Source organism: Ricinus communis, chromosome 4 (genome assembly GCF_019578655.1).
Source record: "Ricinus communis isolate WT05 ecotype wild-type chromosome 4, ASM1957865v1, whole genome shotgun sequence".
Lineage (NCBI taxonomy): Eukaryota > Viridiplantae > Streptophyta > Magnoliopsida > Malpighiales > Euphorbiaceae > Ricinus > Ricinus communis.
In genome coordinates this window covers 17,578,353-17,589,380 of record NC_063259.1, presented here as the reverse complement: position 1 = coordinate 17,589,380, position 11,028 = coordinate 17,578,353, and the positions used below count along the sequence as shown (strand labels likewise).

Here is an 11,028-nt window from a genome sequence, read left to right as displayed (position 1 = left end):
AATAAATAGAAGAATAAGAGGGAAAGGTAATGAAAAGAAAGAAAGTAAGTGAACTAAACATTTTGACTTGATTCCTATTTCCCACCTTGGACTACTGTCCATTGTTTACCCCTTGTGATCATTGTGGCTTATGTGCAGGTCATGTATTTCATTGCAGAATACCATAGGTTCAACTCTTACCAAATTTACCTACCCCTACCTAATCCCCATTACAACCCTTATAAAGACCTCTTGACATGGTTGTTGACTCTCCATAGGTGGTAGGAGTAGGATTTAAGAGCAAGCATATAATAAGTAAGGCAGTAGTTGATGCATTGAGCGATTAAACACTACCCTTTAAACACTTTGAGTGATTTAGAGTGAATCTGGTGAGGAGTTGGTTCTGAATAATTTTGTTGAGACAGTATTTTGCGAATTATTGGCATCTTGGTTGTGATACTTGAATTCATTGTTAAGGATATGTGCAGGAGCTCTCTAGCTTGTCTGTCAGTTTAAGTATTGTTCCTTAGTTGTTTATTTTTCTTATTTTACTTTTGATTGCTTGAGGACAAGCAATGAGCTAAGTGTGGGGTTATTTGATGTGCGTAAAATACACACATCTAAATAGGGTTTTTAAGATTGATTTTATGGGCATTTGGATGTGAATTGGTCCCAACACTCACCCTATGCGTTTGTTTGTGTGCATTAGGTTCAAAAGAAGTCAAAGAATGATATAGGGAAGAATTGGAGCATAATTGGACGTCAAAGCTGCCGAAACAAGCTAAGTATGCGCATGAGGAAGCTGAACATGGTCGTGTTCCCAACACGGCCGTGTTGGGTGCATCAATCATCAAAGAAAAAGAAGTTTTTAAAGAGCACGGCCATAAAGAGTAACACGGGCATAAACACCATCCCATGTTGGGAACACAGGCATCAACACGGCCGTGTTGGCAGGCGACAAGGGGAATTAATTAAAAGAAAGAAGAGAGAAAAGAGAGAAAAAGAGAGCGGGGGAGAACGTCCCAAACCCTAATTTTTCTCTCCCTAAGGGTTTTTTGAGCTGAAACCAATGGAAAAAGAGACTTAGATCAAGGTTTCAATCGGATTCCCTTCAAAGATTGAAGATTGGGCGAGGTTCGTTGATTGGTTTTCAAATTGAGTAAGAGAAACAAGAATCGATTCAATTCGAGCAAGAGGAATTGGGGCTGTTTACTCTCATCCAAGGGTGTAATCGGGTTTTCTCTACCTTTACTCATTGTTGTAATTGAATTCTTATGGATTTTGATAATAAACATGATTAGTTAGATTGATTAAATCCATTAGGATTTCTTTACTATGTTGGCTTAGTATTATTTTGTTGGATTGTTTGGGTTAGTTTTGTATTCTTCTTGCTTTCAGTATTAATAAGATAATGCATTATTCATGAGACGTTGTGAATTGTGTGTTTAGATTGCTTTGTGTGATTGAGAAGTCCATTTCGCAATGGTTATTAGATTTAGGAATTCGGTTATCTCGAGAGAGAAACCGAATTCGGTTAAGAATTCGTCCACGGGTAGTATAATTAGACTCACCAATCCTTTATCTTTTGTTTGATTGCTAACTAGTTTAGGTTCCCTTTGGGTTTGCTTTCTTGTCTTGGTTATTTTAGTTATCAATTACTCCTACATCTCCCTTAGAATTTAGCTTGTAGCTATTAGTTAGTTTAGAAATTATTCATCACTAATTTTAGGTTAATATAACAAAGAACAAAGGAGTAACTCTGGGCTTTCACTTTCCCGAGGAATACGACCTTGATACTCGCCATTAGTGCTAGACTGCATCGATAGGTACACTACCTTAGATTGTAGCTAACACAGATGGCACACATCATTACCAGGTGAGAATTAAAAGCTTAGTCGTATTATGGAGTACTATGTAAAAAACTTACATAGCTTTTGAACCAATCTACAAACTCATTTTCAAGTTTAGCATCCACCTATTGACCGAATGTTTGGTTGCCTCATTTTTAATTGTTTGACATACAGCCTTCCATAATTGTAACTACAATTAGTAAATAAGAAATAAAAAGAATGAAACTTGCAAGGGTTTAGGCACTAAAAAATTCATTCACTTATGTTATAAGTCTTTATGAGGGGTATTTATATTTATACCAATTTCTAAAGAGACATTACAAACAACCCAATCCTTATTAATTACAAGTATTGGTGATTTGGCAAAAAGTACCTTCTTGTCTAAAAAGCGCTCTCGCGCTTTCTGATTATAGTCGTTGGGACTCTAACGTCTCTTGACATGTGACACTGCTTTATCGGCAGATAGCGTAACAGTCACTAACTCATCATTAATTATGAAAATCACCCTTGCACCTCACAATTGTGCTAGTACTTCAGTACCCCGTATTCAGAAGCACCCCCACGCCTGAGGTTGCATTATCCTATACCAAATTTAGCCTTTTACTTGAGTGAAAAGTGCCCTCACGCTTCTCAAAGAGAAGACTCTTTGACTACCAGATGTCTTGATATGATTAAGAGACTTATAGGAGGACCTTTAAAAGCTTAATCCACCTTTGTCTAACCATTGGACCTTTGAATATAGACATTCAAAGGAATAGTTAGTAATACTCAATTTTGGTGTTAAGATCAAAATAGAGGTCAATTGGCCCTTAGGTCAACATTCTCTACTCTTGAGACTCAAAAATCTGCACAATACGGTGATAACCTAAGGGTTTTCTAAACTCAATAATCTCATCATCTATTCTTTTCTTCTTTTTATGATTTTTGTGATTTAGTGGCATGCTTAGGATTTTAATGCTTAAATATGAAATTTAATGTTTGCATGAAACTTGTTTATTATTTGTATATTTATGGTTTTGAATCAGATAACCTATATCATAACTGATTAGATTTGCATGCTAAGATGAGTTACTTAATGATCTGCCATGTTTAAGATAAAAAGAATTAGAATTGTCATTCTTTATAGATACATAAAAGTTCTTATTTGTTATATGAGTGATATGCTCTTTTCCTAATTTGTCTATTCAATTGCAAAACATGTGCAGGATTTGTTAGTTTTCCTTTTTGGTTCTTTATGATAGATCTATCTAATCTAACATATTAGATGGATTTTCTTTGGATCTGTGTATATTTTAGTTGAAGTTACTATAAGTTTTCCTTTTAAACTATCCTTTTGCATGTTTAGGCTAAGTTGTCCTATTTCACTATCTATTTCTTTCTTTAATTATTTTCTTCAATGGCTAATTGATTTTTGCTTTATTCTATGAATGATTGGTCTTTTTCGGAGGATTTTAGGACTATAATTCATGGGAAACTCGAAAATTTATCAAAATTGATTATTCTGGCACTTGAAAAGCCTTAGAGCCGATCAGTTCTGCCTTAATGTTGATCAAAACTTCATCCATGTCTTGCCCTTTTGCGTAGTTTTGACAGTTTTCGCCCCTTTCCTCCAATTTTAGCTAGTTTTTACTTATTTTTGAGTTTTTTATTTGCTTTATTTTTGCATTTTTGTAACATGGAAGTATGACAAATATATACTTGATAGTGATTGCTAATTAAAAACAACTCATATATGCTTAGGCCTAAAATTAGACTTTGGCACAAAACTTGTACCCATTAGGTCAAAAAGATGGTAACTTAGTCCTAATTATAAAACCTAATGAGACCTAAATGGGTTTTCCTATGTCTAATTAATAAATTGACCCATTTAGAATTAGGATACTAAAATAGGCTTTTAACATGAAAGAGGTAGCCCATTTTGGATTAAAAGCTCGTAAGTTTAGACTTGATAAATAAATCTGGGCTAGAATAAATGGACCTTTCACATGTAATTAAGTAGTTAACTAGATTGAATAATAAGAACATATTCAATAAGCTTAATAAAAGGGTTAGAATTAGACGAACCTATGTCATGTTGTACTGCTTATACATAGAGAATATTTTGTTGCATTTATAGGGAATAAATTTTTAATTAATAAAATTAAAGGTAGAAATACACAATTAAGGGAGTTGGCTTTTAAATCCATCTCTAGATGTGGTAATGTTTGTTTAAGGAATCTAGTTATGCATAATTTTAGAAGAAGTGTCCAGATAATTACCCTGGTGACAATTTTTTTCCGCGCTAGTCTCTATGACTGGTTAGCTTATTCCCAATTAGGTTGAAAAGTCTTTGAATATCGTAGTCGCTAAAGACACATAGGTCCATGCTGAAAACCGTCACCCACATTCTTATTAAAATTGAATAATAAACTAAAATTAAAGTATAAATGCAGAATGGGTCCTATGCCAAGTTGCAGAATATGTTATTTTGTAAAGCTAAATAGTAAGTTTCATAAGTCCAGTATAAATTAAATGACAATTTGTTTATTTCTAATAAAAGGGTTTTCTTGTGTCAATTTTGAAAGAAAAAGTTTCAATTGATAACAAAAATAAATAAAGTGTCAATGTGCTCTCTAAGGTATAGTTAAGGGTCCAATTTATACCTTTGGCCACAGTAGATATACGCATTATATATGAATCTTGTCCATTATATATGAATCTTGTCCATATCTCCTTCCTTCCCTCCACATTTTGATTTTATCTCCTTGTTTCTAAATAAATAAATAAATAAATAAATAAATAACCCTAGCCAACCTCCTACCTAATAAAACCCAACACAGCAATCAATTCTCCTCTTCTCATTCTCTTTCTATTTCTCTGGGCGGCGCTACCACCGGCTCCTCAGCGTCGTCACCACCGCTTTCAGCAATTAAAAAATAAAAAATGAGTAGTGAAATAGTAGAAGACGGTTACTCGGCAGAAAAGCTGTTTAACCAAGGCTATTCGTACACCTATGACGACGTTATATTTCTACCTCACTACATCGACTTCCCAACCGACGCCGTTTCACTTTCTACTAATCTTTCAAAAAATGTTCCTCTCTCTATTCCTTGTGTATCTTCTCCTATGGACACAGTTACTGAGTCTTACATGGCTACCGCTATGGCTGCTTTGGGTGGTATTGGGATTATTCATTCCAATCTCTCTCCTTCCCACCAGGCTGATATGGTTAGGTCCGTTAAGTCACGCCGTGTTCCAATTTTGTCTAATCCTGTTTTTATGTCACCGGATTCTCGTATTCTTAATCACTTCGAAGATGATGCTACTCTGCCTTGTGTTTTGGTTACTGAGTCAGGTATTGTTTTCTTATTAATGTGGTTTATTTATTTATTTATTTTGTATAGGCTGAATAAGAGGGTTCTGTTTGAATTAAATTAGGTGCTGCTAACTCCAAAGTCATAGGGTATGTTCTAAAGTCTGATTGGGTGGGTTTAAGTAATAAAGAAACAAAGTTGGTAGACTATATGCGTACTGGTGATTCTAAACTTTATGTTCCGTGGAGTTATGAGGTAGCGCAAATTGATGCTTATTTAAGACAGGAGGAGCGTGATTTTGTGCTTCTAGAGAATGAGGGAGGAGAGGCAGTGGATGTGATTACAAAGGAAGAGGTGGAGAGGGTTAAAGAATATCCCAAGTTAGGGAAGGGGACGGTGGGGCCAGATGGCAAGTGGATGGTTGGGGCCTCTATTGGGACGAGGGAATCTGATAAGGAGAGACTGCAGCATTTAGTTAAAGCAGGGATAAATGCAGTGGTGTTGGATAGCTCGCAAGGGAACTCTATTTATCAGATTGAAATGATTAATTATATTAAGAAGACGTATCCGGAGTTGGATGTTATTGGTGGGAATGTGGTGACTGTGAATCAGGCCCAGAATCTTATCAAGACAGGTGTAGATGGATTAAGAGTTGGGATGGGCTCTGGCTCTATTTGCACCACACAGGAGGTTTGTGCAGTTGGGCGAGGACAGGTAAAGCCTTTCAATTTTGCTTAAGAAAATAGTATATGATTTTGGTAAAGTATTTTCTTGATTTTAACCTATCACTTGGCTTCTGTCATAATTTTATATAAAGTCAAGAAACTAGCATATTGTGATATTTATCGAGTTTTCTGGCATTCCTAGAAAGCCACCGGGTGTGCATTTACATATCTAGAAAGTTTCACCTTTTCTTTTCTTATTTCTTTTTTCTTCTTAAGTCTAAATGCGTTTTTAAAATCAGCCAACATTATCAGGGTATCTCTGCATGTTACATGAATTTTCTGCTTTTGTCACGTTCCATGTCAAGAAGATTATTATTTGTATTCTCAATAAATAAAATCATGAAAATTTCCAAATGAGATGAGCCATAATTGCTACCAGAATACTTACTAGGAACTTATGTATTTGAGCACCAAACTATAAACTGAAGGATACAATTCCAAATAGCTGAAAGGAAATGGCAATAGCATTTGTTCCCTGTACTCAAAGTTGTTTTGGTTGTCTGTAAACTTTTCAGGCAACTGCAGTTTACAAGGTTTCATCTATAGCTGCACAAAGTGGTGTTCCTGTCATTGCTGATGGTGGCATTTCAAACTCAGGTCATATTGTCAAGGCATTAACGATTGGGGCATCTACTGTAATGATGGGAGGCTTCTTAGCTGGAAGTATTGAAGCTCCTGGCGCTTATATGTATCAGGTACCTATTGCTTTATTTTCTCAAGCATCTTAACGTGCGTTTGTTGGTAATGAATATGAACTTGTTTGTGTTTTATGGTATTCAACTTGAATTTATTTGGATTATTAAGTCCTTTTTAGTGATGTCCTTAGCTTGTTCATCGAAGGAAATTGCATCTCTTTGCATGGTTTTAAGCTTTACTTTGATTTTAACCTTTTTTGAGATTTGTATTGCTTTATGATCTTTTCGTTGCAAGCTATATCAGAACTATTCTAATTTTGTTTAATTTTTTAATTTCTTATATATGCACATTGGATCTTATGCCTACATTTGTTCAGGAATCTCGGATAAAATGCAGACCTTTTTCCTGCTGTACAACTAACGAGCAATATGTTTGTATTAATGCATATTGATAAGTTTATGATATAAATTTTTAATTTGAGATATCTTATTTTAATAAAAACTAGTACATTATAAAAAATAATCTTATTTAATTATTATTTTATTTTAACAGCACGTAATATTATCATTTTATTTATATAACTTAAAATTTAATAGTTATAAAAAATAATTAGAAAATTCATAATAAATATATAATAAATTAGTGTCACTATGTAATCATTAATTTTTTATTATATTTAGTTACCATTTTATTTTAATAAGCATTTAGTAATATCATTTTATTTACTTGTGCTAATGCACAATTATTGATAATTTTGTAATTTAAATTTTTAGTTTAAAGTATCTTTTTTAATTATAAATATGTTATATTATAAGAAAATAATTAACATATAGCTATTTTTTACTTTAATAAGTACTTAATATTACCATTTTACTTTAATAACTTTAAAATTTAATAGTCCTAAAAGAATAATAAAAAAATAAATATATAGTAAATTAGTGGCATTACATAATCACTAATTTTTTATTATATTTAGTTATCATTTTTATTTTAATAAGTATTTAATTATACCATTTTATTTTATTAGTATTTAATATTAGAATGCATTTAATATTATCATTTTATTTGATTAATATTTAATGTCATAATAAAGTATTATATAACCACATTAAAGCCACATATTTTTTTTATTGAAGCTCTATATGAGGTGACTTTATATCATGTTGCCAAATGGAGTCATGGGAAAACTTGGCCTACTTTATAGATAGGCTCATCAACTTTGAAGGTTTTTTTTTTAAAAAAAAAAAGACAAATGTAATTTAAAGCTGAAGAACATAAACAAAAACCTGAGTTAGAAATGTTTTATATGCAATAGATGGAACATGTTATTTAGGGAGTCGGTTACGATTGTCCCAAGTGATATGCTATTATCCCTTTTGAAAGTTCGAGTCGAGTTGATTGGAAATATATTGGATTATATAATGACCTATATTTTGCAAGGATACTTAATGATATATTTGTGATTTATTGCTTAATCTTTGTACATGACTGTCATGAGGCTTGAAAGCACCATCATTTTTGGGGTGTCATTCGCTTGTTTCAATCTTGCTTTGAAACCATGTGTAAATTTTTAATTGTTTTTGTTTTGGTGAAACAAGGGGCTATTTTTTTTTGGGGAGTGGGTTCTGATTAATTGCTTTTGATAAAATTATATCTGAGAAACTATAATGATGTATACATGGCCAACTCGCATAGAACATCTCTATATTTTGTTTATTTATTAAATAGTTGTTTCCCAAGTAGTTGTGCTTCTGTCACTGAGGATGAATCAGTACTTGTCTTATTTGGAGTAGCTCTTTAATAATTATCTTGTTGGATTTCTGGTGAAATAAAGCAACTACATTATAGTGAAGCTATGCTATGGCAGTCTAATAAGTAATTTTAGGTTATCTAAATTTATTCGAATTCAAATGTGTGAATGCGGACTGTAAATGATTTATGGTTTTCTAACAGACATGCCATTTCTGTACTAAATCATTTTGTTTACATTTGAAACAAGGATAAATTATTTGTCTTTGATACATAAATTGCTTTAAATGCAACTTTTTAGCTATGTAATTCTAACTGATTTGCTATGCAAGGATGGTTGTCGGATTAAAAGATATCGTGGCATGGGCTCTCTAGAAGCAATGACCAAAGGGAGTGATCAAAGATACTTGGGAGATACAGCCAAGCTAAAGATTGCACAAGGAGTTGTAGGAGCAGTTTCTGATAAAGGCTCTGTTTTGCAGTTTGTACCTTACACAATGCAAGCAGTCAAGCAAGGGTTCCAGGATCTTGGTGCTTCCTCCCTGCAGTCTGCTCATGATTTATTAAGATCAAAAACTTTGAGGCTTGAGGTACTGTCCTACTGTGGCTATCAATCTGGTAGTCATCCTTGCATCATGCATTAAAGATATTTGGCTTTGTACTTGGATTAGCATTGTTACTCATTTTTATTTTCTTTATCAAAAAAATATTAAAATGAGAGTAAAATAGGGAATGTTTTTGAAATAAATATGTACTTCAAGATAAGTTAAAATAAAAAATTAATTAGTTAATTGTTTATAATTTAATAGGAAAGCATAGAGAGGGGATAAGAAAAAACTGCCGAGGGCTTGGTACAGGTGGATGGGTTGTTCGCTATGTCCTTTAGCTCATGTCATAGATTCAATTGTTTTTCTTTTTGCTATATCATTGATGTTTATGAAATTTTGAGTTTGTTCATTTTGGCACGGTACAGGTTCGGACAGGTGCTGCTCAGGTTGAAGGTGGAGTGCATGGGCTGGTTTTTTATGAGAAGAAAGCCTTTTAAATTTAAAAATCCTCGGGCATTCTGATTTTCTGCATTTGAAATCAAGGGCATGAGTAAAATTTATCTTTAAGAACGGAGTCTGGCATGGTAATTAGCCATCGCTGCAACTTTAGGTGGGAAAAGCCAGAAGTTAAAACCCCACATGTTTTTTGGTGCTATTTGATGGACGTGAGAATATCCTGGATCTTTACCAATTTTGACATTGAAAGAAACCAAAAGAAAGATTATGAATGGCTCGGTGATAAAATAAAATACAGAATTGAAAAGAAAAAAAAAAAGAAAGAAAATAAAACTTCCTTTGCTGGTTGCAATTCTGTCGGTTCTAATTTCCGTTGTAACTTTTTGTTATTCTTTCTTGCAACTTTATCTGATTAGAAAACAAAGGGACATTATTCTATATTTCATTTAGTTACTTTTGTTTTTAATGTTAGAAAAATGTATTGCTAAAAGGTTAACATTTATTTTAGTTATTATTTTAATAATGAGATATTTTAATATATTATAGATGTATGGTATTAGATAAGATTATAATAATTTATTAAAAGTTTATGTAGCAAGCAATTTTATATTAGCCTTCGAAAATTTTGAAGAGCCCGTTTCAAATTAGAGAACTTCGGATGTTGGACAATATTCATATGAAGAGTTTTTATATAGTTTGCTCTTCCACTATTTCGGGCGTTCTTTTTATTATCATTCATACATCTTGTGTCAATGCATATTTATAAATGGCTTTAGGTTCATTATTTGAAGCCTCTCAATTAAAGACGGAAGAACATTTTGAGCTGTCATACTTTTCAGAAAGTTTGTTCTTTATCAGTCTAGTTTTATTCGTCCATTTGGTTAAGGAATCAAAATGATTCATTCTGTTTCTGTTTAGTGGAGTCAAGATCTCTAAGTGAAATTTTGAGACATGAATTATAGTTATATTGCTTTACAAAAGAATTATACAAATCTCGTCATTTAGCTTTGACAGATTTTTCTAAGCCATGATACTAATTTACAGCAGGTGCTTTTAAAGACAATATAAAAACTTACCAATTTGGGACTTATTCAATTTTAGTAGTTCTCATGATGGTAGCATATTATTTTAGATGAATCTTTGGATCCTCAATTCTATTGAACTTGTTCATTTTGAGTATTTTGGACTTTGAAAGCAGCTTGTTTTCTCCAGTCAAGACTAACTCATCAAAACCTTAAGTTGGATCCAAACTCTTGACTTTCTGCATCCCTTGCATCTTATCCAATTTTGCACTCAAGCCACTTAAAGCTTAATTATTAGCTAAGAGCAATTTCTTTTCTAACTTGGTTCAGTACTAACTTGTCAAAATCTCAAAAGTTTCTAGGTACTCATCTTCTAGCAAGGTCTTTAGGTGGTGGCGGCGGCAGTAGTGGCTACAGCAGCAATGACAGTTTCAGTAGTGATAACAATTGGATCCACAACAGTAGGGGGATTAAGGGCGATTGTAGCAGCTGGAGAGGCTTGGTTTGCAACATCTTGCCAGGACTTGCTGGAGCTCTTCTCGAATCACACCTCTGAGGTCATCGATAACAACGTTCGTGAGGATCTCAACGTCTTGCTTATTAGCCATTTCGTTAGACATTTCAATCACTATTGCAGTCTCGATCTCAATTACAGATAGTTGACCTCTCGGTCTTTTTAGGTATTCCAACACTAATTGAATCTTCGATGATGTCGGTATCCTCTCTAACCTACCGAGGTGAGTCTCTCTTTTCTAGAATTTTTGGCTTGG

At 33.3% G+C, this 11,028-nt stretch overlaps 1 protein-coding gene across 1 annotated transcript; it reads left to right on the top strand.

The window, feature by feature from the left end:
* The first annotated feature begins 4,614 nt into the window (after positions 1-4,614).
* On the top strand, positions 4,615-9,783 carry LOC8270758 (inosine-5'-monophosphate dehydrogenase 2). Its single transcript, XM_002516368.4, has 5 exons — positions 4,615-5,163; positions 5,247-5,836; positions 6,363-6,542; positions 8,565-8,822; positions 9,206-9,783. The coding sequence occupies exons 1-5, from the start codon at positions 4,752-4,754 to the stop codon at positions 9,275-9,277; spliced, it is 1,512 nt and encodes a 503-aa protein (XP_002516414.1). The 5' UTR covers positions 4,615-4,751; the 3' UTR covers positions 9,278-9,783.
* The last annotated feature ends 1,245 nt before the right edge of the window (positions 9,784-11,028 follow it).

Excerpts from the sequence above, each read along its gene's own strand:
- LOC8270758 (XM_002516368.4), top strand. The coding sequence starts at position 4,752 with ATGAGTAGTGAAATAGTAGAAGACGGTTACTCGGCAGAAAAGCTGTTT. Across the intron at positions 5,837-6,362 it reads GTGCAGTTGGGCGAGGACAG|GCAACTGCAGTTTACAAGGT; the intron begins GTAAAGCCTTTC and ends TAAACTTTTCAG. Across the intron at positions 6,543-8,564 it reads CTGGCGCTTATATGTATCAG|GATGGTTGTCGGATTAAAAG; the intron begins GTACCTATTGCT and ends TTGCTATGCAAG.